Source organism: Phytophthora parasitica, assembly GCF_000247585.1.
Source record: "Phytophthora parasitica INRA-310 unplaced genomic scaffold supercont2.24, whole genome shotgun sequence".
Lineage (NCBI taxonomy): Eukaryota > Oomycota > Peronosporomycetes > Peronosporales > Peronosporaceae > Phytophthora > Phytophthora nicotianae.
The window spans coordinates 502,766-526,533 of record NW_008649010.1 but is presented as its reverse complement, the minus strand read 5'-3'; the positions used below and the strand labels follow the sequence as shown (position 1 = coordinate 526,533).

Here is a 23,768-nt window from a genome sequence, read left to right as displayed (position 1 = left end):
TCGAGGCGGTGAGTTGGAAAGTGATTGAGTCGGTGGGCCGCTTAAAATCCAAACTAACATCTGACTGACACTACATGCACACAGGAGGCCGCCTCGTCAACTCCATCTCGTCGAAGTCCGAGCCGCTTTCTTGACCCTCCGTGTTGCCCACCTCGTTCCCGCTTGATGTCGCTAGGACATCCGTCGCTCCTTTAGCCCCTCGCAGTCACTCTGTCGCCCGTGTGCGCATCTCGCAGTGGCTCACTCGTCGGTTGCACAGGCTTACCTCGTGATGACGCTAGATCATCTGTTCAGTGACCTGTTCGTCGTCGTCAGCTTGCTGCTGGTGCTCCAACAGTGTTCACTTGCGCTTTCGCACCAAGCGCGATCATCGCGCTCTTGAACGCAGCAGACGAAGCATAAAGTGAAAACCCATGGGGTAAGAATAGCATCATGTAGCCTGCGGTGTGTCTAAGCTCGTACAGCGTCGTTTTCTTCACAGAACACGAGGCATAAACGCGGGGCTCGACCGTAAACCATTCGTACCAGACTGCTGCAAGAGGCTACGAGCCCTTCTTCCTTGGACGAACAGTTTGGATCGCAAGTTGTGGATCATGCTGTGATACACGAGCCGCAACAGGTTTGGCTGTAGCCGACATTGCTGCACTTATCTGCTCTTTTTGTGTTGTCGTTTCTAACGGTGAGTGCAACTTAGTCTCTACAGCTAACAGTCGTTCCTCTAGGCGCTTATTTTGCAGGATTAAAACGCTGATCGGCTCGGACTGGCGCTTCATGAGGCTTAACACCTGGGCGGAGTGAGACTCGCTGGGCTTGGTTATCGCTGATGGTGGCATGAAAGCACGGCGGATTGTGCTCCCTGCAAGTATTTCCGCTTCCCCGATGGCCCGTGCTGACATAACCGCCCAAATGCGGGCAACCAGCGCGCCTTCGCATGAAAAAGCAGCAACATGTCGGGGTAGTACATGATGAGGGTGGCTGACATTACCTCTGCAACGTCTTCGTTTAGGTTCATGGCAGGTTCTGCAAAGCCCAGGGAGCTCGTGAAATGTAGGCCATGCAGTGCTTGGCACAGGCGGCTCCAAGATACACAACGAAGGAAGGTGAGCGCCGTCTATTGGTTTCCATCCGCTCAGGACACGCGCAACTTGGTGATCAGCCTGCGTTGTACCCAACATGTACCCAAACGCCTTATTGACGCGATCGAGCTGCCAACCGCCTCGCTCTATAATCTAGTTTTCTGCCAGAGTTCCATCGTTGGCGTGCATGACAGCTCCTCGACGAAAAGATTCCTTGTGTGAGTTTTACCTGCTTCTTATCTGGAATACTCTTGACTCTAACCAATAATCGGTTCACATACGCGTGTGCACCAGGAAGCTAGCGACTGTTGCACGTTTGGGAAGGATGGGGGTGTCGTCTGCCTCGAGAAGCTCTACGAGAATGAGCTCTTCTACGTCGCCAGCATTAGCTGCGGTATGGTAAACTGAGGAAATAGATGTTTGCTTGGCGCATTCTGTATGGCTAGAGCAGCAGCTAAAATGAATAGTGGACAAGTTAAAAACTTGTCGGGTCCTTAAACAAGGGTATACTTTGTAGCAAAGCTGTTTTAATCCACTTAAAGCGTAGAAAGAGAATGCCACCTACATACTGTAAGGCTCCAGTTGACGTAATTGCCAATAAATAAATAAAAAATAATCAATCTGCTTACCAGGTACAATCGAGAGCTATTTTATTTTCTCAAGTTGCTCTGCGTTCGAGCTACGTCCGTATAAATACCGCAGCACCACAACCAGAGCTGCATCCGGATAGATACTCTCAGCAGATTCAGACGTATAAAGTAGGCGAACAATATTTTTAAGTCTTGCTTGGAGCAGGGGGGAGCTTTCTTCTCAAACGCTCCATCCTCTCGATTGCTACAAATTTACCAAGCCCAGAGAGAACCTTTTGTAGCTGCGGCTTCATTATTCCACCTTGTTGAGGATACTTATCTAATAGCCAATTCTTCACGTTTCCGAAATAGGCAAGACACGTATTCGTAGATAGAGTTTTGTCTGTCGATCTAGCTAACGAGTATGCATATTTATCTAGTATGATTCGAAGCACCTTACCGGTTTTGTCAGCGCCGATAAGTTTGTGAGCCGCATCTAGTGTAATGTTCTCTGACGAAAGAAATGCGGTGAAGGAGTTAATCGCCGTCACGCGAGCCTTCTTGCTATTGGCAGGTGCTAGCGATGCGATAGACATGCTCATAGCTCTGCAAATTTTCTTTTCACTAAAACAAAACCGCTGCGATCACTCGGTTGGAAACCTCATGATATTTTTGGAATATGCACTTATATAAATTTTTGTATGGGCTAAAACATATTCTAAAAAGATTCCAACTAAATATGGTCGGAATGTGGGCGGTTATTCTCGCGACCCGACCATTGGATAAAATGCGGGAAATCGTGCATTATTATTGGCGAACTTATTTTGTAAGGATTGTGGAATGTAGTGGATATTATACCACATCCGAAAACAATATCTTACGTTAGTACATACTTTTCTCAGTTTTTAAATTATGTGGACAGATTTGGAGCCCAATTAATGAGAAAAAAACAAAATTCTTTTGCAAAATTGAACCGTTTCGGTGACGTACCCACGAAACTATATTATAGTTTCGGCTTCATATTGTGCTTTACGCGCAAAACGGCTGTAACTCGTAGTTATCAAATCGTAAAGATTAACTCATCGTTGATTTACATGGCTTACTTTTCGAGCTAATGCTGAATAGTCATTAACTCGACGAGTTAAGCTTGTGTTGGCTACTTTCGTTGAACGGCTGTACTAAAATGGATAAACCAACGTCAGGCAGAATAACTTTATAATAAAAACTCTCGCGAATTCAGTTGAGACTATTATGCTGGCATATATCAACGGCATAGACATAAGCCATAGTACATCGCCTACTTTGCGTTTTGCCGAGTCGATGTCGATGTCGATGAAAACCCGAGCTCCATGATATACAATCGTTTTTATAGCTGGTAATTATCTTTATCCAGTGCTCTGCGGTTGACCTTTTATTGCTGGCGCATAGCTAGGTACAAAGACTCTTCGGGCTTGTTTGTCATAGAGAAAGCGCAAAATTCAATACAGTGTGCAGTACTACGTAGTACACAGTGAGCTTTGTGTTGCTTCTACTCCTTGTTGGTCATTGACTACATACATGGCCAGATAATGATTAACCAAATTGCGTTATTTTTTTTTTTACTATAATTAACAGAAAGATTTATCGTTGAATTAGAGGCGCTATTCATATGCCACGAACGACACGCATTAAATCTATGAACTCTTCGGGGTTTTCTTTCATCGACTTTGATCATTTTCTGAGCTACTTAGAATTTGTTTTTATCATGTTGAGAGGCAGTAAAGCACCAGGTATTCATTCATGGAGAATCATACCCCCTGTTAGATCCTTCCTTAGTTCTGAAATAAATTTCAAAGAGTAGAAGTCTAGAAAAAAGGTGGATTGTCCACCTTATATTTCCGTATTTAGCCGAGCTCACCATCACATGTTTTGTCCACTCACACATCGCATGTTGTCTCAAGAGAGTGTCCGACACAAGTTCAAATCCACGTTCAGGACGCCACGAGGCTCTCCTGTACTTAAGTATATTATGTAGTCATTGAGTTTTGATGCCTGCGTCACAATTTAAGCTTCGTGTACGAACAGTATCAACGATTATCAGTGGTTGTCTAATTCGCGTCCACTTTCCGGTGCATCAAACACTTTCTCCGACAAGCACGATAAACCATGAGCAAAAGCAGCAGCACTAAAGAATATCCGTACCGGTCTGCAAAGTAATGTGAGGTTAGCCTGGAAGAAGGTGAGATTACAAACGCACCAGCTCGCCTTTTCACTACTGTAAATGTGCGTGTAACGTATGTATGTCGCCATTCCCGCTAGATGTTGATGGCCATTTCGGTGGCGAGGCTCTCCTTCCCTTCCTCAACTTTTTCAATACTGTCACCTGATAAAGCAATTTTGTGTCCTTCTCGTCCGAGTCCGGGAGGACACGAAGCTGTGTATTTGTCAACTACGGTAATAAACACTCCCTAGTCAACGCGACGGCACTCTGCTTGCTGAGTCCACACGCCGCATCAACGGCGGACCACCGGACGCACCGCCATTGGTTGGCGTGACTCGACATCACGAAGCTTTCCTGACGACCACCTGGTTCAACTCCTGACTGTCTACGTTTGTCACGACGCAACGCGAAAACGGATACGACCCATACATGAATCACGGTAGCATAATGTATGTATTTAGAAATTCTACTGTTAGATAAGTCTAAAGTACATGCAACTTGTCTGGTTAATGCAAGTACGAAGGAAACGCTTGTCTGTACATATACAAGCTCGAGCATGACTGTCTGAACGGTATACATGTAGACGAGAGCACACAGGAATCTTATTCATCACTCCCGTATGTTGTGTAGAAAACCCGGCATGGCTCGTAGTTGGATGGAGATCACAGCTCCGTGTCGTCCCTTCAAAGGAGCAACGTCAACGTGTCTCCAATCCATCATGCGCTCGTGGCGCAAGCTTCGTGCTGCGAAATATCCACCGTCTCCCCAGTGTCGATTTTATCGTGATCTGTGCAAGTCGCGACCGTGAACAATGGCATCATCAGGCCAGTCTACCAGGAACTTGAACGGCGTTGATCGTAGAGTTCCGATGCACAACCCGTTCGACCGTCCGAGAGCGATGGATCGCCGTGTAGCGTACATCGGTGAAGGTCTCATTGACCCGAACGGGCTTGATAGCCTAGACAATCTCGGAGATATCGACATCGACCAGAACTCTCCTCAACGGCGTCGTGAGGTTCTGGATGATCTGGCAATCGACGTTGGGGAAAAATATCTCGACGATATTTACAAGGAAGATACAGACGGAGCCGACGAGGATAAAGCGGCAGAACAGGTTCGGCATCACTTGGCTGTGTCTTCGATCAATAGTCACGAGGTTGGACACAAGGAACGAGTTCGGACGGAGAAAGAATTGGCTTGGCTCAAGGTGAGGCAGCTTCTGATAGAAGAAGAAGAGAAGGCCTCAACGCACAAGCGACGACATGCCAAGAGCATCAGTCGATCCGTCGAACGCTCTGCTGTTCGTAGTGAAGCGAGTGATGACAAGAGCTGCAATACTGTCAAACTGCTGGATTCCATGGCGCCGTATACCCCGCAGCCACCGCAGCCACCGCAACTCTTTTCGCCCAAGAACAACAGAACACGCCCTGAGGTGGAAGTACAGCCACCACAGACATTTGCAAGTAAACTCGCCCAATTCCTGGGAGCAGGGAGTGTATCCGACAACGAGAGTACCAGCTCGAAATCGTCGCGTTCTTTGTCAGGATACAGCGCGAACACGCCTACCCGATGGCAGCTGTTGGCAACGTTAGAACAAGTAACCAAAACCTGTCAGAGGATGGAGCTGTCAGAAGAGACTATGGCTCGCGTTTCAGAGCATTTGAACTCCATTGACCAGGTCGTGCGTGAGGACATGAGTGCCAACCAGAGCAGAGCCCGTCGACTCTCGAGCACACAGGCGTCGAACGACTCGAATGACTCACTCGACACGTATTCAGTGGTAGACATACCACCCGCCCACCCCCAAGCGGATGTGGCGCCAACAGTTCGAGATTCTTTCAAAGGTTTCGCCTCCTGTCAAGATCTTCGCGATACACTAGCAGCTTTCAACAATCTGCTGGCCGATTGTTGCCTCGACGGCGTCAAGTTGCAGGAGCCGTGGCATGTGTACTACCACATCCGAGATGCCGTGTACAGCAAGCTCAGTTTCCGCCACAAACAGCTCTTTAAGCTGTTGGACGTGCGATTCAGTCTCGACGTATTCAAGCGACGGCCTTGTGTCAATAAGCGCATGTGTATCGTCGGTGCTGGTCCCGTGGGTCTGCGTGCTGCCATTGAGCTCGCACTCCTTGGTGGTAAAGTGACAGTTGTCGAGAAACGCACCAAGTTCAGTCGTGAGAATATGCTCCACCTGTGGCCGTGGGTCGTCCAGGATCTGGCGTCTCTAGGGGCGAAAGTTCTGTTCAAGAACTTCTGCAAATCCCGAACGTATTTCCACGTGAGTACACGACAACTTCAGGTGGTTTTACTCAAGGTGGCACTGTTAGTTGGCGTCAAAGTGCACTCAGCTACAGGCTTCAAGGCGATTGTTTCTCCTTCTCCTCACGATAATGGCGGTAATTTATTCTACAGCATCAAGACGGAGCCTCAAATCCCAGTCGCAGAGTACACTGCTGTACTCGGTGCAACCGGTACGAACGACTTGATCGCTGAACCTGCAGGTATCACCCGCTTTGTGTTCTCACGTAATGAGTCACTGGGTATCGTCTGCTACTTCCCAAATCTGGAGACGACTGACGAAATGAAGACGAAGGAATTCTCGTGGACCACTCGACTCAAGCATCACATGCTGGACAAGATGCGCGACGTCGGTATCGATTTGGAGAACATCGTGTACTTTAGAGGAGACATGCACTACCTCGTCATGACACCAAAGCGCCAAAACTTACTGATCCATGGCGTGGTGAAGCAGAATTATGCAGACTCGAAGGATCTGGTTAGAAAGGAGAACGTCAATCCTGACGCTCTCAATATGTTTGTCAAGAATATCGTCAAGTTTGCTGGTATCACAAGGAAGACGGACTTCACGAGGGTTAATCTGATCGACTTTAGCCAGCTAACACGAGCTGATAAGGCTGCGAGCATCTTGTCTTCACATGGTAAGAAGCTCTACGTTGGACTGGTCGGTGATTCGTTGTTGGAGCCTGTATGGCACGAAGGTGTTGGTACTTGTCGAGGGTTTTTGAGTGCGTTGGATGGCGCCTGGATGATCGCTCATATCGGAAGGAAGACAGACGAACAGCTACTGGCGAACCGACATGTTGCCTTCCAGGTGATGCAGCGTCTGTCCGGTCACCACCGCGACGAGATGCAGAAGAACGTGAGGAAGTACACGGTGGATCCAAAAACGCGTTACAGAGGCGTGTGCTGAGTGAAGCAATAGCAATAGCGTGAGCTGGTGCTGGTTAGAGCATGTACGTCCAAATCAGTACTTAGATCACAAAAGTATCGTGATTAGTGTGCTGTTACAATCCAGTGTTGTAGAGGAAAAATAGACAAATGTAGCTTTGATGCAGACATCAGTATTGCTGCTTAACCACTCCTACTGCTCAGTAATTTATTTTTAGCTTCAGAAAAATATGTTACAGATTCTTTAAATTTAAAATTACAATACGAAATCAGAAAAAATACATGGAAAATAATACATTATCGATATAATTCTTCAGAAGTGATATTGTATACAGTCTACACAACACGAGGAAAGTCGACCAAGTACCGAGTCCTGGGATCCACGGTGTACTTCCGCACATTCTTCTGCATCTCGTCACGATGGTGGCCTGACAGACGTTGCATCACTTGGTAGGCCAACTCGCGATCCGTCAGCAGTTTTTCATCCGACTTTCTCCCGATCTGGGCGATCATCCATGCGCCATCCAGCGCACTTAGGAAGCCTCGACAAGTGCCGACTCCTTCATGCCAGACAGGCTCCAGCAGCGAGTCTCCCACCAGTCCAATGTAGAGTTTCTTGCCGTGTGAAGAGATTACACTTGCAGCCTGCTCAGCTCTCGTTAGTGAAGTAAAGTCAAACAAACTAACTCGAGTGAAGTCCGTTCTTCTCGGGATCCCGGCAAAGTCGATAATACGCTTGACGAATGCGTGCAGTACACTCTGGTTAATGTTGTCGTCCCTGACCAGATCCTTTGAGTTGGAATAATTCTGCTTCACCACTCCTCGAAGCAGCAAGTTATTCCTCTTGGGAGTCATCACCAGGTAGTGCATCTCACCTCGGAAGTACACAATATTCTCCAGATCGACGCCAATCTCACGCATCTTGTCCAGCATGTGGTGCTTCAGCTGAGTTGTCCACGAGAACTCCTTGACCTTGGTCTCCTCCAGTGTCTCCAGGTTGGGGAAGTAGCAGACGATACCCAGAGATTCCTTCTGAGAAAACACGAAGCGATTGATACCTGCTGGAGCTGCCAACTGATCGTTGACTCCGGTGGCTCCAAGTACCGCTGTAACCTCTGCCACTGGAATCTGAGGCTCCGTCTTGATGCTGTAAAAGAGGTTACCGTTCTTCTCCGATGAAGGAGCGACAATCGACTCGAAGCTTGTAGCAGAGTACACTTTCACCCCAACCAGCAGAGCCACTTTGAGTACAATGATCTGCAATTGTCTGGTGCTCACGTGGAAGTACGTTCTGGACTTGCAGAAGTTTTTGAATAAAACCTTCGCTCCCAACGACGCCAAGTCCTGAACCACCCACGGCCACAGATGAAGTCTGTTCTCTCGACTGAACTTGGTCCTCTTCTCCAGTACAGACACGTGAGCACCGAGTAGTGCCAACTCGACCGCAGCACGTAAGCCCACAGGTCCGGCACCTACGATACACACGCCTTGTTTAGAAGCGTATCTTTGCTTGTACACGTCCAGATTGAACCGTGCATCAAGCAGTCGGAAGAGCTGCTTCTGACGGTATCCCAGTCTGCTGTACACTGCATTCCGGATGTGGAAGTAGACATGCCAAGGCTCCTGCATCTTAGCTCCGTTAAGACCACAATCGGCCAGTAGATTGTTGAAAGCTGCCAGGGTTTCACATAGATCTTGAGCGGCGATGAACGTCTTGAAGGTACTGCGCACACTCGGAGCGACCATAATGCGAGGGTTGGCAACGGAATAGGTGGACTGATGGCTCTCACTCTCGTACTCACTCGAGTCGTTGGTGCTTGAGAGTCGACGAGATCCGCGCTTCAGTCTTCGAGCCGCTTCTTCCTTTAGAATCTCGTCGATCATCGTCAAGTGGGAAGTGATTCGAGCGATCGACATGTCCGATAACTCGGTCGTTCGGCACGATATATTGACGCGCTCCAGAGTCGCCAGCAGCACCAATTGAGCTGGTGTTGCATGGAATGGAGACGACGGTGGGTGTGGGGCGGGACTGCGGTGAAGCAGTCGCGATATTTTGTTCCCCATGTGGCCAGCAAAGGTATGTGGTGACTCCCTCGCTTCGGACGATGAACTGCTCTTGCTGTACACGTCTTCGGTGCCCGAACGGGCCAAGATATCCAGCAACTTGACTGTGTCGTAGCCTGCAGTATCCGCTTGTCGGCTTGGAGCGACTGGCTTCTTCTTTGTCGCCGCCTTCTCTTCTTCCTCAACCAGGAGACGTCTCACCTTCTGCCACGCCTTCTCCTTCCCCGGACGTTGAGGAGTAGGATGTTCCTCCTCAATCTGACCCAACTGGTTCAAATCATTCAGAGGCTTGACTGCCGCTTGTCTAGTCTGGTGCATTGACGACCGAGGCCCGTCACTGTAGAACCCGCTTTCTTCTCCATCCGAGGTGTCGCTGTCGTCTTCTTTGTAGATATCGTCGAGATATTTCTCCCCAACGTCTATCGCTAAGTAGTCGAGCAGTCTACGACCGTGTGGATGCGTCTTCGGAGGTGCGCCGTCATCCTCTCCAAACTGATCGAGGCCATCCACCCCGTCGGGATCAATGAGACCTTCACCGATGTACACATCATGGTTGTCACCGATACTGCTACGACGCTCGAACGAGTCGCGGAGTCCGGCGTTCGGTCGGCTTTGATGCTTGTGCAGATTGTGGTGACCGGCGAATGCGGACGGCGAATGTGCCGTAAGTGTCGCCATTCTCTAGTAGAAGTTGAAAGGGAACTTGACTGAGGCCTGCAAAATGGAGACTGAGCAGGTAAAGTAAGACGCAACACTCGCAACAAACCCGAAATGACGAGTCATGTAGCCTTCATGTTAAACCCGCACTTTCTTAGGCCTGGACACGACCGCGCTTTCTGCTCATTCGATTCCCTGGAAGATTGAATCGCTTCATGGATCTCGAATTCCTCGCTGGTCCATCGTAGATGAGAGTCTGACTATTTTTCCGCGCAGTTCAAGTTCTCTTCATTTCAACGCGAATTTGTTGATCTTAGCGGAGATCGTGGTCGCGACGAAGCCTCAGATCAATCAACAATCAACATTTTGTGCCGATGGTCCACCCTCACTTGATTTTATACAGTTTGTAGGAATTAATCCGTAGAGCCTTGCGATTTGGAGCTGCGATATTATATGTACCTGTAATACCGAATATCTAAACTCTAAATTAATCAATTTAAAGTTCTGTAAACGTTATTACAACCTCTATAATTGATCTATACCAAATATCTTTTTCGCCTGCTTAACCTTTATAACACAAGTGGGTGATTCGTGAATTGGATAAATTAAAAAAATACCTCGGGTTAAATGGAGTTAAATGATGATTGTACGCTTCAACATGGAAGCTTTCGACTTGACACAGTGACAACGTACGGTGTTCTGGTTTCCGTAGAAGCAACGTACATGCTAAGATTGCCCGCCTTTGCTTGCCATTGAGCACATCCGCGTCGCTGCTTCGGGACCAAGCAAGATTTCCTCCCGATCACTGTCGTACTTCCCACAAGAAACCTCAATGTCACGATGCGAAACCGAAGCGATACTTTCACGCTTGTTGATCGGTCCGAAGGGCGGGTACTTCGAAAACTAAGGAAACTCTACCCGCATCAACACTAAAGCAAAGCCAGATTAAAGATTGAGTAGAGTTGCCTAGCTGAGTTAAAAACAAAGATAACTAATGCTTTCCAGTGGAGTGGAAAGATTCCGTTTAGGATTTTCCTCTCTAATCGAAATGATAGCCGAAGCCAGAGGGAGTCTGTTCTAAAATGGAAAACTCATTTCGTTCATTCATCGTGTGTTGTCAAAGTGTACAAACCTAGAGAGCTCGAGGGAAATCTACGATGTAACGCGATGTCGGCTCCACCGTGTACTTCCTCACGTTCTTCTGCAGTTCGTCTCGGTGGTGGCCGGACACTCGCTGCATGACTCGGTAGGCCAACTCCCGATCAGCCAAGAGCTGCTCGTCCGATGTCCTTCCGATTTGAGCCACCATCCACACGGCGTCGAGCGCACCTAAAAAGCCTCGACAAGTGCCTACGCCTTCGTGCCACACAGGCTCCAACAACGCGTCTCCGATCAACCCGACGTAAAGTTTCTTGTCATGTGAAGTCAATACACTTGCTGGCTTGTCAGCACGAGTCAGCGAGCTGAAGTCAAATAGGTTAACCCTTGTGAAGTCCGTCTTTCTTGGAATACCCGCAAACTCGACAACTCGCTTGACGAACGCGTGTAGATCATTTTGACTGATGTTGGTACTCTCCACCAAATTTTTCGAGTTCGGACAGTTCTGCTTCACTACACCTCGAGCCAACAGATTCTGTCGTTTCGGAGTCATCACCAGATAGTGCATTTCTCCACGGAAGTACATGATGTTCTCCAGATCGATACCAATCTCCCGCATCCTGTACAACATGCGATGCTTGAGTTTAGCCGTCCACGAGAACTCTTTGACTTTCATCTCCTCTGGTGTCTCCAAGTTCGGGAAGTAGCAAACAATACCTAGAGATTCCTTTTGAGAGAACACGAAGCGGCTGATACCTGCAGGTTCTGCGACCTGGTCATTGATACCAGTAGCACCTAGTACCGCAGTGTACTCAACTACGGGAATCTGTGGCTCCGTCTTGATGCTGTAGAACGGACTCCCTCCGTTCTCTGGAGCAGGAGAGACTATTGACTGGAATGCGGTCGCCGAGTACACTTTGACTCCAACTAACAGAGCCACCTTTAGCAAGATAACTTGGAGGTGTCGGGTACTTACGTGGAAGTACGTCCTTGACTTGCAGAAGTTCTTGATCAAGACCTTTGCTCCCAAGGACACCAGATCTTGGACTACCCACGGCCACAAGTGGAGTCTATTCTCCCGGCTGAATTTGGCTCTCTTTTCGAGAATAGACACTCTACCGCCAAGTAGAGCCAACTCTACCGCTGCACGTAGGCCAACAGGCCCGGCACCAACGATACATACGCGTTTGTTCGTTGCCGGGCGTTGTTTGTACACATTCAGACTAAAACGCGCATCCAGGATCCTGAAGAGCTGCTTCTGACGGTACCCCAACATGTTGTAGACTGCGGCTCGGACGTGGTAGTACACGTGCCAAGGGTCCTTCAAGTTCACTCCATTGAGGCCACAATCCGCCAACAGATTGTTGAAAGCAGCCAAAGTTTCACACAGATCTTGAGCGGAGACAAAAGCTTTGAAGGATGAGCGAATGGATGGCGCTTTGTTAGATCGGCGGTATAGCGCTGGATTCCTCGGGTCTCCAAGCTCATAGCCGCTTGATTCGTTCGACCGTTGTGCGTTTGAAACGTGATGAAATCCACTGCTGGTGGTATCTTCTTGAACAATCCGGTCGATTGATGCCAAGTGCGAGGCGATTTGAGCAATGGCTCCGTCTGATAGCTCATTTCGTCGACAAGTTTTGGTTACTCGCCCCAACGACATCAATAGCCAACGACTAGGTCGACTGCCTTCGTAAGATGAGGCTTGGGACACACAAGACCTTGTTACGTCGGACTTTTCGTCATCATTAATTTTGCGTTGCAAGAATTGGACCAATTTGTTCCCCATCCGATCGATTCGACTTGCGAGCGTTTGAGGCGCATACTGGATCTCGTTACTTGCCACGTCAGACGCACTGCTGTTGCTGTAGAGATCCTCTCCTGTGCTTTCAAGGATATCCAATAGCTTGACGGTGTTTGTCTCCTCAAAAGAGTGGTCAAGAGAACTCGATGCACGCTGTGAGCGTGTGTGGTTGCGAATGGCTGCCTTCTCTTCTTCCTCGATCAAGTGCTGTCTCACCTTCTGCCATGCCAAGTTTTTCTTCACATCTTGAGCGTTAAGCTTTGTTGCTTGATTTTTGTCATAACCGGAGCCTTCGTCTTCATCATCACCGCCGTCTTCTCGGTAGATTTCGTCGAGATACTTTTCACCCACGTCAATTGCCAGTGAATCAAGCAGACTGCGACGGTGTTCATGTTGGGCCTTCTGGTGACCTTCGCCATCACTGAGACGGTCGAATCCATTGAAGCCTCCATTCTGGTCATCCAGAAGACTGAGACGCTTTTTCAGTTCGGTGTGGACGAGTAATCTGTGCTCCGTCTTAGGTTTTTTTGCCGGCTTCCTGGAGAAAGCTGGGATAGCAGACACGGTCGATTGAGCTAGCATCGCCATCCTTTACGAATCTCTTGACCTTTTATCCTTCACCTCAGACCACCGCAAATTGGAAACTGGGTCGAGCATGATCATACATTCAACGCTCCGAGCCACATCAGCGTGTCTTTACCTCTCACAGGAATACATGTACGTACACCGTCGGGATTTCGTTAATGTCAGTCTTTTTGCTTAGCCTCGGGCACGACTCACGTAACGACTCATTAGTGCCACTGGTGAACTTTTCGATTGGCTACGATTCGTTTGGTATCCGGTATCTTGACTTCTTTCCCTCGCGTACTGACCATTTGTCCAACTTCAGTCAGAGCGTAGGTTTTCGATCACTAAGGTTTAGCTCCATTGATGCTAAAAGAAGAGCCTCATGTATTTACGTGTAGATCGCACTTCTACATGTACTACCTCAATGGTCGATATGAAAAAAGAAGTATATCATGGAATAGTCCACTGTGGCAGGTAGGTTTTCCTGCACGGAAGGTTTATCACATCTCCGTCGTTGAGATCGGCAACTCCACCATATCATGTCTATTGATTCAACGCGAAGCTTTCGGCGAAATAGCAAGTGTGGCGCCCTTATTGGGTGATATCAACGATAAGACTGTCTTATGCTATGAATGATAGTGCCGCTTATAGCAGGGGATATTCTCTGAAATGCTTTTGAATCACCCACGTGAGTGTTGAACCTTTCGACATGCCAGGCTCGAAATTTCAGAGCCCCGTCGTGCACAGCTCGACTTTGTTACCTGCTGCATCCCCGAATACAGCGATATTTGGACTCTCAAGGGCCAGCATCCGACCAATCTTTTCCAGAATTCGTATGTGCAAGTAAGAAACGAAAATACGGAACTGAAAACTTAATTCAACTTAAAACGTTATAGGTTCTTGGAAGCACCCAGAAATATGTAATACATGTATTATAACTAGACAAAGAACCAAAGCCCATCGAGCAAGGAGCGACGGATTGTAATGTAGTCCGATAGAATGTAGCTCGATATTTTAGATAAGCTGAAATAATGCAGGTCGAGTGATCACTGAAGTATTCTGCTTGGACGTTCGAAAACTACTGTTAGAGCCTACGAGGTGATTTTATGGTAAATCGAAAGCGCGGAGTCAGATCGTAGAGAATGAAATGAATAAACTATTATCAGGATACTCAGACAAGTCAATCGTCTCAAGGCACGCCTTCGTTCTTGGAAGATAACCTAAATTTGGAAGTAGAGACTATTGATTGTCCCCACATCCGTTTTCTTTGCCTTGCTACTCGAAACGGCACCGATCGTGGAATGTGCGGTTGAGCGTTGACGTCACTTTGGATCCGGCGCTTTGGAGAACGGTCTCCAGCGTCTCTTGGCTATGCTCCTCGACACCTGTGAGCCGTTCATTGCATGGCAAGATCTTAGCATGCAAAGATTCGGTCTCGGATATCGGCGTTGGCATTCTTCGACTTGATACCGAGGTAGCATTGTCCGGGATGAGGGCTGAACGTGGAGAGGAAGCGGCGATGCTGCTGTCCGCGTACCAGCGAGCAGCGCAGCGTGACGCGGCTACAATGAGGCAGCGCCGTCGTACTCTACGCACTTTATTGGGGGTTATCGGTGCTGTTGCTCTGTTCGTTGGATGCATCGCAGCAGTCGACGTGATGGCGATGACTGGCAACGGAAGCGACACTATGACGCTAGAAGTGTCCACGGAGGACGAGGCCATAGAAATGGAGTCGCAGTTTGGCTGGAACTCGATTGGCTACGGCTGGTGCTCGGTCAAGGCGTCGACATGGTGCATGTTCAGTAAGGACAAGGAGAAGTGCAAGGAGAACATCGATTGCTACAAGAAGGGCATTGAGTCGGGTACACGAGGCGCTGGAAGCAGCAGCGGAGAGTTTGGCGATGCCACGGTTGGGGACTCATCCTCGGACGACGAGGTGGGAGCTCCGATGGAAAACCCCTCGCAATCGTCGTCAAATGATGAAGAGGAAGGCATTACGGGAGGTGAAGAGACTGGAGGAGAAGGAAATTCTGGGGATGGGAGCAAAATTGAACCAAGGGGAGGTGAGGACTAACGGAGGAGGCGAAAGAAGTCGAGGGTGGCGGTCAAAAACAACTACATGTAGTTGTAACGTATACATGGATTCTAGGTTTTACACCCTTCAGGTTGAGACTGGTATCAATTGTTCTCTCATAAATACTCCTTTATAATGGATTTGCCACCCTTCATCAGTTAAAGTTGAGTGAATCAATTCATTTAGTTATGCTCATGCAAGCGCGTGTGATCGCTGTAATTATTGTTTGGGGATAATTGGTTTGAAGTATTTGGAGGTCAACTTAAGCCAGTGCGCTCACCTATTGTCTTTGGAGTGTTAGGCCTTAGAATATCAGGAACAACGATGCAACCACTCGCGTAAAAGCACTTCATTGGGAGGTTTAAACGTCTTTGTGTGAGTCGTTGTTTTCACGTGTTAAAGTTTAAAATTACAAAAACTAAGCTGCGTAGTTTAAGTCTTTTCGGATTGGGCTAACCAGAAAAAAACTACGTTTTGAGCTTCTTTTTGCTCATTCAACATATCTTGCCGTTTATCAGGCATTGAAGGTCCAGATCACCAAATCGAAAAAGAACACACAACACAATAGAGGTAACTTTGAATCATTTTTTTTATTGCTTTGAACGCGAGCTTTCAATCAATAAAAGGATAAGAAAGAATCCTGGTAGTAAAACAAAACAAAACAAAAAAATCAAATAGAAGGCCAGTATCACAGGTTAAATTTACGAGGGCTAGGGCTTCTTATGAACGGTTGCCTTGATTTAAAACCATAGGTCGATGATAGATGCAAAGCGATATACACCCATAAGCTGGTTGCGTGGCATCTGAATCTACGCCTTGTACGTGGAGATCTCAATTGCGTCCTTTAGATCGGAGTACTCATGGTACGACTCGAGCAGCACGGACTTGAAATAGGGACTGCCGCGGATGTATTCCAGGTAGTCGCTGACACCAGCAAACAAGACATTGTCGGCGATCACGACGGATCCCTGACAGTTCAACAATCATAAAAATGTCAGCAGCTTGTCCCAGTACCACATTTCCACTTAATGGCTCACTGATCGAAGCAAACCGCACTGCTCGATGATCTCCAAGTCGCTCTTGTACTTTTTCTTGTCGTGGTCGATGAAAAACACCTGCAAAACCGACAACTAAGTAAATTCGGGGGTTCAAAAATCGTGACGTAGTGTCTCCTCCAACGTACATCAACGTGGTCGACATGTTGCTCCTTAAGCTTCTCATAGTTGTCACCGTACGTCCCCACAATGATCGTCACCATGTCCGAAAGTCCAGCATACTCGATCATCTGCACAAGTATGTGCTGTTATACGCATCTGTTACCATTAAGATGTAGAGCGTACATTTACATACCTTGGTGGCAATGGCCGCAAAATCCGGTGATATTTCGAAAGAGTAAACGTGGGCAGATGGGCCAGAAAGCTCCCTCATCTTGCTAGCAAAACGGATGGCGCTGTAGCCGAGGTGTCCACCAAGCTCCACCAAAATCTGTATCCAGAGACCAGAGTTCACTTCGATACGGTACTCAACAGTAATGAGCAAACCAACCTTTGGCTTGACTTTTTCTAATTCCGCGTCCAGAAGATCTCCCTTGACATCCCCGACATTCATCATCCAGTGATGTTCGTAGCCGAATGTGTCGATCGCTGCCACGACGGACTTGGCGTCGCCTTGCTTAGCATTTTCGTGTACGAATGACAAACACTTCTCGCCACTGCAGAGTAACAACAGTATTAGATACAAACGCACACGCCCCAAGAACCAAGCTTAAATATCCGCGCGTTTTAGACACAATACATGAGCACGAGCTGGTTGTAGGCTGGGGGGCCTGGCTTGGTGGTGGAGACTCGGGGAGGCATGGTACAAGCGTGAGAAAATTGAAAGTGGAGATATCGAGACAATTCGATAAAGCTATCATAAATTATGTCAACCCTTCCATTCGGTACTGTTATGAATCATACAAGATTGCGTGCGGCACGCATCCGGCGTCGACTCTTCCGTATGATAACAACGCTATGCATAAACTGACGCACCTAAAAAGCAGTTGGTGAAACGATACCTCCCAACTCGATCAAATTGCGTGATGATGATGAATGGTGGCCTTCTATTTTGTTTATTTACATTTATCTATAGAAGCCTTATATGCATGTAAACACGAGGCTGTGTCTTGTGTCTGTCTATAATTGTACGCAGGTCCTATAGTATCTGGCTCTGTTGTGCTGATGAAGTCCCGAACAATGGATGGCGGTCAAATTGCGTGATCTCCTCTTGCGTTAGGGTTAATACTAATCATAGCCATTCACGTAGTCGATATGATATTATACTTTCCTACTTACCTCATATATTCTACGTTATCAAATTGTTGTAATTTGGGGAGGCAACAGCAGCGCGGGGTTACTAAATGCATTTTTACACAAGGACGCGCATTTTACCGATGCTACAGTCGGGCTACATCGACACTGACGCCTAATGAACTTGTTTATCTATCCCTGGAGCATACGAGCAGGTTCGATGAATCTCTCCAAACGAATCGGAAACCGAATCCAATCAACATACAGCTCCCGTCCATGTGCCTCACTCAGGCATTCCGCCCACTGGTCGTATACGACATTTATGGTATTCTCACCCACTTCTGTGAATATGCAGCTCTCCCCTCCTTCAAGGACCCACTGGACGTCATCCTGTGGGCCTTCCGCTTCTCGAATGCGAGCGTTCGCGTCAGTGTCCACGATCATGATGCAGTGCCTAGCAACTAGCCTACCGTTCGGCATTTTCGTCAGACTGTTTTGTACGACAGCAATGTACCGAAGGTGAACGTTGCCTGGAATGTTACACACCACAACGTGGTCATCGATGAGATCATCGATGGCAAAGCTCTGAAGTGGTCGGCAATAGAAATCACCACGCTGTTCACGCCCCCAACTACGAGGAGAAATAACCATTGGCCACCAGCTTGGGTATAGTTTTATTAGAGTGTCGATAGCTTCTGTCAGCGAGCAGCGAAGTTGTTTCGAGAATCGTGCATGCGCCATTGTTGTACCGGAGGCTAGCTGGAATGGTGGCACGTAATCGACCGTCCATCCAAGCAGGTTACCGATGGAAGTAGTGTATAGATGGCGCTCAGCGGATTCGATCTCGCGCTGTTTCAACTTGCCCAGGTACTCCTCTTTTGAAAGCGGGCTGAAGAAGAAGGGTGGCTCTCCATTCGGGAATTCGACCCACCACCCTTCGATGTCTTGAGCAAGTTGCATAGATGTCCTCGCTACCGTGGATTCTTCTTGTCGTTCGCTGAGAAACTTGTCTGTCTCGCGTTTTAGTTTGTTTTCGACGTCGAGTTGGAGCCTGATTTCTTCATGCAATTGCTGATTTTCTCGTTGCAGCGCTGCTCGTTCGATGGTGACTTTGTACAAGGCTGCAGAGGTGGATTCTGGCGATAGTTCATCGAGTCTTGCTTGTGTTGTGTGAAGGAGCTTTTCCAAGACACCCTCGAGACGCTGTATCTCGTCTCGGATGGTAGTCAACTCTTCCTTTCGTTCGTTCCGCCAACGTACCATGCGTCGGCGCTGAATTTTGAGGCGCAACTGCTGATGCTTTAAGGCCTCAAAAGCTTCCTCGATTAGGTTGGCATTGTGTGAGCTCTCCATGTTGTTGATTGTAGCGTCGTGCCGGGTGACGGAAGGAACGGGACAAGATAACTTGGCGAATGACGCTGTCGCGCTTTAGCAAAGTTGCATCCAGGTATGCGTACTGTGGTGTTATTAGCCTGCGTGACTCACATGTGGCGTGAGAGTCTCACTGAGACAACACAATGTACAAACAGTATTTGCGTTATGTCATAACGCAAATACTGTTGGCATATCAAGGACCGTCTCATTGTGTGCACAACTGTTTTGAATGTACGGTTCGGCTGGCCAATCCGTGTGTTTCGTAAAATGCACGCCAAGACGCGTTATCTGTCCACTTCCGCAACAGGATAAGAAAAAGAATCGATAATCCAGATGCTACAACACAGTAAAATTCTCGCTCCTGTTGATACTAGTATGATGCCAGAAAAATCGCTAATGGGGAGTTTCGGGCGCGGAGGAGTCAAGCACAGGTATATATTATCAAGATTGATGTCCCGAAAACTGTCGTGTATTGGACAACGTATGTGTATTAGAGGTAGAGGGGGGGGGGGACTATCTGAAACTAGTAATTAATTATCCACCTCACGGATTGCTATGTACTAGAACCACAAGGAGATGCTAGCATCTTGTTAGTACAAGCTTCTAACATCTCCAACCAGCGAACCCTTCAACAATTGTACTGTATGAAACTAAACAGTAGTTGCTGAGTAAATAAGAAGAAGCTGGAAACATGATGATTATTAGAGTATAACACCCGGCAAATGTCATCATTTAATGCGAAAGAGGATGTGCAACTCATGCCACACCCTCTCTCCTGAACGATGATGGTGTCATATTGATATATCAACATTATGCCATAGCTCGGACAGTGACAGTGCCCGTTTAAACGTTATTTGATAATAACACGTATTAACGCCTCTCTACCGTAGCTGTGCATTTCACTAAACCGACGTCATTAATGACTTTTTAAACGTCACAGAGTACCAAATTTGTATAACCAGTGATCTCAGAAACCCGAATAGTAAACAAAATTCAAGTCAATCTGATTACTGGCAATTATGTAGGCCGACTTGTAAAGACCGTTTAAACATACTGTCTAAAACAACCAGTATGAACGTTTGATTTTGAATCAGCACGCATACCAAATACTGATGACTGCGTACCTGGAAGGTTTCCGGAAGATTGTCCGACTGAAGGCAGTTCAGGAGACATTGTCCTTCATCAGACAGACGGCCGTCATTGGCTGACAAGATACGTTGCTGTGGTCTCTTGGGCTGTTGAAGGCGAATTGGATAGTGTATTAGCTTTCTCCTACATGCATGGCCAGCGGTTGTGCGACCTTTCGCTATCTAACCGCTGTGCTTCCGTTAGCTTCTTGTTGTCCGTTAACAACGGACAACGGCCGTGTAGCCAAGTCTGGAATCTGCTGAGAGCAAGCTGCTCCACAGGGCCCCCCAAGACTTGGTTACTCTTCATTGTCGTTGTGCTGATTGCTGAAATATGTCTTCAACCTGCTGTTCGTGGTTCCGCTGACGAACTGGGCAACTTTTTCTGGCACTGCTTCATAGATCGAGTCCAGTGATTCCCATGAATCTTCGGCAGCTTCTAGGCCTTGCCAGCCCACAAGGAGCTGCCACTCCTTTGCTTGTCGATTGTAACGCGCGTCGGTGATTGCACGAACGCCTAGCTTGATCCCTTGTAGGCCAATGTGGTGCTTCAGCTCCTCTGTCACCTCAAGCATGTTGTCCGCGTAGTGTTTTAACCGGATCGCGTGTACATCAAATTTCTCGCCCGTAAGGAGATGCTCGATCAGAAAGCTGGTTGGTAGTTCTTCAGCGACGCGAAATGGTCCGACCCAGCGAACCATTAGTTTCCCAGCAGCCATTCTTGGGTCGGCTCGCGACCAAAGGACAAAATCCCCGACGCTGAATGTGCATACCGCACCCTTTTTTGCTGCTTTCTGCTGAAGTCGCCGCTTTTCCTTTCTGTCGGCAATGTCTGCGTGTAGCTCTGCTAGACTTGTCCGAAGCTTGGCTAGTTGCTCTTCGCAGTTGAGTGTATCTCGTTGGACTACCTCGTGTACTGCTGCTCCTGCTCGTGGCTGCGTGATGACGTTCAAGATCGGCTCACGACTCAGTCCCGTGAAAACTTCTACCGGCGACTTGCCCATGAGTGATCTGACGGGTGTATGGTTGAGGTTCGATTGAACTACTGGGAGAAGGTGAACCCAGTTTCTCGTATCTAGCTCGAACTCTAGTAGCAATGCACGGACGACTTGTAATATATCGCGGTTGACGCGTTCGGCCGTACCATTCAGCCAAGGAGTGTAGACCGGCACAAAGCGCTGTTGTACTCCCAGTCTCCCTTTCAAATCTGTCATTAGCGTGTTTCGGAAATGGGATCCATTGTCCGAGACCCACATCTCCGGCAGTCCAAATCTTTTATACCAGTCTAAGACGGCACTCGCCGCCACTAAACCGTTTGCACTTTCACATGCGATCAGCTCACAGTAGTAAGAGATGTCATCTTTTAGCACTAGGACATATTGAAAGTCTCCGTAGCTCTCCCCCATGAAAAGGAAATCCATGTGCAGTAACTCGTTGCGCTTCGTTGCTGTGTGAGTCATGTTCCACGGACGTTGAACTAGCTTACCGCCTTTAATATGCTTGCACAGGAGGCAGTCTGCAACGAACCGCTCGACTAGCTCACGCATATTGTCGAATACGAATTCGTCTCGGAGAATCTGAAGCATAGCCTCCGCACCTCTGTGAGCTCTGATTCCACAGTGAGATATTATCATCACCCGAAAAATTAAATCACCAGACGTCGGTAGCCAAAGTTTTCCATTATGCTTCCAGAGTCCGTCTTCGTCCTGGTTGTGGCCGGCTCCAGGCATACCTGCTGCTTCTTGTGCTTGTTTCACGGTGTCTGCCGTCGGCCATGAAAACTTGTCGTCTTGCATCGGCCTCAGTCTCGATAGCGTAGCTTGACTGTCGACTCGAGCGACTTTCACCTGCACCTCTGGGTTATCCAGCGACTTGTGGGTGGGTGTCCATCTAGACACGATGTCTGCCAACAAATTTCGCTCCCCGTCAATATGCTCGATGGTGTACCTTAGACAGGAAATGCGCAGCGCCCACCGTAGAAGTTTCCCTTTTGTGTGTTTTTTCACGCTCTCTGCAGGCGAGAATATTTGGATCAAATTAGAATGGTCACAGAATGCTTTAAAACCATCTTCCCGTTCGAGAATGTAGTCGAGCGATACACATGCTCGCACCACAGGATAGGCCTCTTTCTCGACTACCGACCAGTGCAATTGTGCTCCCCGAAAAACCCCACCCTGGCAAATCAGGAGTTCATGCTTTTGGTTGTCCACGGGCACGTCTGCTTGCCACTCTCGTACTTGCGTTAGAATGATGGAGTATCCGTAGTCTGATGCGTCAGTCAACATACAAATTGTTGCTTTATCTTCCGGAAAGTACAACTTTGCAGATTGTGCAATGCTTTGGAGTGCTTAAGAGTATGAACGTCGCTCCTCCTCCGTCCAACCAAGCGTGACGGCGCGGGCGGAGCGCTTAGTCCTGCTGCGGTTGGTTAAGGCTTCATTAAGTTTGATCTGCAGCGGCTCGAAAACTCGGGCAAAATCAATGATAGAATCTCGAATCCAGTTGCACGCGCACAGAAAGCGCTGTAAATCGGCTGCAGTTGTTGGCAAGGGTAGTGCTGTAAGTGCCGATAGGCGTTCCGGGTCTTGACGGATACCGTCGCCGTCAATGATGCGACCGCACCAGGCAACTTCGAACAAAATCAGCACACTCTTTTTGGCGTTGAGCTTCAGCCTGTACTTTTCGATGAGCTCGTAGAAGAGCGTCAGGTTGGTGAGGAACTCCTCCTCCGTACGACCGTACACGATGATGTCATCGATCCAGATTAACGCTCCCTTGTACAGCAGTGGCTTGTAGGCTGTCTGCATTTGGCTTTGAAAGTGAAGAGGTGAGTCTGTTGCGCCTTGAGGTACACGCAGAGGCGTGTAGACACCATCATGTGTCATGAAGCTAAACATTTCTTGACATCCCTCCGCTAGCATAATCTGCCAGAAACCCTTAAAGAGGTCGAACTTGGCGATAAATTTCACACCTGCTACGAAACGCAGCACCACTGAGATATGCGGCATGGTCCCCGCGATTGGAACCGTCCTCTTGTTCACCTCGATGTAATTATTGGTCACTCGAAAATCAGTCTTGTTGTCTGCTTTACGCACTGGCACCGCATTAGATGCCCACTTGCTCAGATTATTTTTCTTGACAAACCCAAATTTGAGTAGCTGTGCGACGTAGTCATCAAGGAACTTAATCTTTGCGGGAGGAAATCGTCTGGGTTTGCAACGATATGGCTCTGCTCCCTTCACCATCGTGACTACGAGTGGTTCTACTCGCGCAGGTTCATCTGGCCCAATTCGAGTCCGATATAGGTGCACAAACTTCTTGCTCAGCTTGATCACATCCTCTCGGAAGTCGTTGTACTGATGATCTTTCAGCACCGCGCGGACTTCCTCGCACATTCGTTCCATCTCTACCTGGATTTCCTCTTCGATAACTGGACCTACTTCAGGTTGCTCAGGTATGTCGTCATGGTTCAAATCTATGCTGGTATTAGCTAGCTGTTCAAAGGCGCGCTTGACGTCGATACCCAATGTTTTCATCACTGCTTTACCCAATAAGAACTGGTCCTCTTCCTCCACGACCAAACATTCGAGCTTGTAGAGGTTGACAGGTCCAGCTGATGTTCGTATCTGTAAGTCGATAACTGCGGTCTCGCGGCTCCACGTTGTCTTTCCTCCTAATCCAATA

At 48.1% G+C, this 23,768-nt stretch overlaps 7 protein-coding genes across 7 annotated transcripts; 2 read left to right on the top strand and 5 right to left on the bottom strand.

Annotated features, from left to right (window-relative positions):
- Positions 1–70: 70 nt before the first annotated feature.
- PPTG_22834 (hypothetical protein) lies at positions 71–371 on the bottom strand (the record flags this gene model as incomplete). The annotated part of the gene is made up of 3 exons (XM_008906709.1): positions 71–171; positions 266–286; positions 359–371. 3 exons carry the CDS (start codon positions 369–371, stop codon positions 71–73), a joined length of 135 nt encoding a protein of 44 aa, XP_008904957.1.
- Positions 372–4,713: 4,342 nt separating this feature from the next.
- On the top strand, positions 4,714–7,056 carry PPTG_11399 (hypothetical protein; the record flags this gene model as incomplete). The annotated part of the gene is made up of 1 exon (XM_008906708.1): positions 4,714–7,056. The coding sequence occupies one exon, from the start codon at positions 4,714–4,716 to the stop codon at positions 7,054–7,056; it is 2,343 nt and encodes a 780-aa protein (XP_008904956.1).
- Positions 7,057–7,307: 251 nt separating this feature from the next.
- PPTG_11398 (hypothetical protein) lies at positions 7,308–10,114 on the bottom strand. Its single transcript, XM_008906707.1, has one exon. The coding sequence runs from the start codon at positions 9,774–9,776 to the stop codon at positions 7,371–7,373; it is 2,406 nt and encodes an 801-aa protein (XP_008904955.1). The 5' UTR covers positions 9,777–10,114; the 3' UTR covers positions 7,308–7,370.
- Positions 10,115–10,686: 572 nt separating this feature from the next.
- PPTG_11397 (hypothetical protein) lies at positions 10,687–13,386 on the bottom strand. The gene has a single exon (XM_008906706.1). It carries the CDS (start codon positions 13,240–13,242, stop codon positions 10,888–10,890), a length of 2,355 nt encoding a protein of 784 aa, XP_008904954.1. The 5' UTR covers positions 13,243–13,386; the 3' UTR covers positions 10,687–10,887.
- Positions 13,387–14,566: 1,180 nt separating this feature from the next.
- Positions 14,567–15,456, top strand: PPTG_11396 (hypothetical protein). Its single transcript, XM_008906705.1, has one exon. It carries the CDS (start codon positions 14,711–14,713, stop codon positions 15,293–15,295), a length of 585 nt encoding a protein of 194 aa, XP_008904953.1. The 5' UTR covers positions 14,567–14,710; the 3' UTR covers positions 15,296–15,456.
- A 648-nt stretch (positions 15,457–16,104) lies between these two features.
- On the bottom strand, positions 16,105–17,357 carry PPTG_11395 (hypothetical protein; the record flags this gene model as incomplete). The annotated part of the gene is made up of 7 exons (XM_008906704.1): positions 17,326–17,357; positions 17,090–17,203; positions 16,841–17,006; positions 16,646–16,780; positions 16,479–16,580; positions 16,333–16,410; positions 16,105–16,263 (listed from the first exon to the last, which is right to left on the bottom strand). Exons 2-7 carry the CDS (start codon positions 17,149–17,151, stop codon positions 16,105–16,107), a joined length of 702 nt encoding a protein of 233 aa, XP_008904952.1. The 5' UTR covers positions 17,152–17,203; positions 17,326–17,357.
- Positions 17,358–17,675: 318 nt separating this feature from the next.
- PPTG_11394 (hypothetical protein) lies at positions 17,676–19,007 on the bottom strand. The gene has a single exon (XM_008906703.1). The coding sequence runs from the start codon at positions 18,934–18,936 to the stop codon at positions 17,776–17,778; it is 1,161 nt and encodes a 386-aa protein (XP_008904951.1). The 5' UTR covers positions 18,937–19,007; the 3' UTR covers positions 17,676–17,775.
- Positions 19,008–23,768: the final 4,761 nt, after the last annotated feature.

What these genes read in the sequence shown, in the direction of transcription:
- PPTG_11398 (XM_008906707.1), bottom strand. Translation starts at nt 9,776, where the DNA reads ATGGCGACACTTACGGCACATTCGCCGTCCGCATTCGCCGGTCACCAC.
- PPTG_11397 (XM_008906706.1), bottom strand. Translation starts at nt 13,242, where the DNA reads ATGGCGATGCTAGCTCAATCGACCGTGTCTGCTATCCCAGCTTTCTCC.
- PPTG_11396 (XM_008906705.1), top strand. Translation starts at nt 14,711, where the DNA reads ATGAGGGCTGAACGTGGAGAGGAAGCGGCGATGCTGCTGTCCGCGTAC.
- PPTG_11394 (XM_008906703.1), bottom strand. Translation starts at nt 18,936, where the DNA reads ATGGAGAGCTCACACAATGCCAACCTAATCGAGGAAGCTTTTGAGGCC.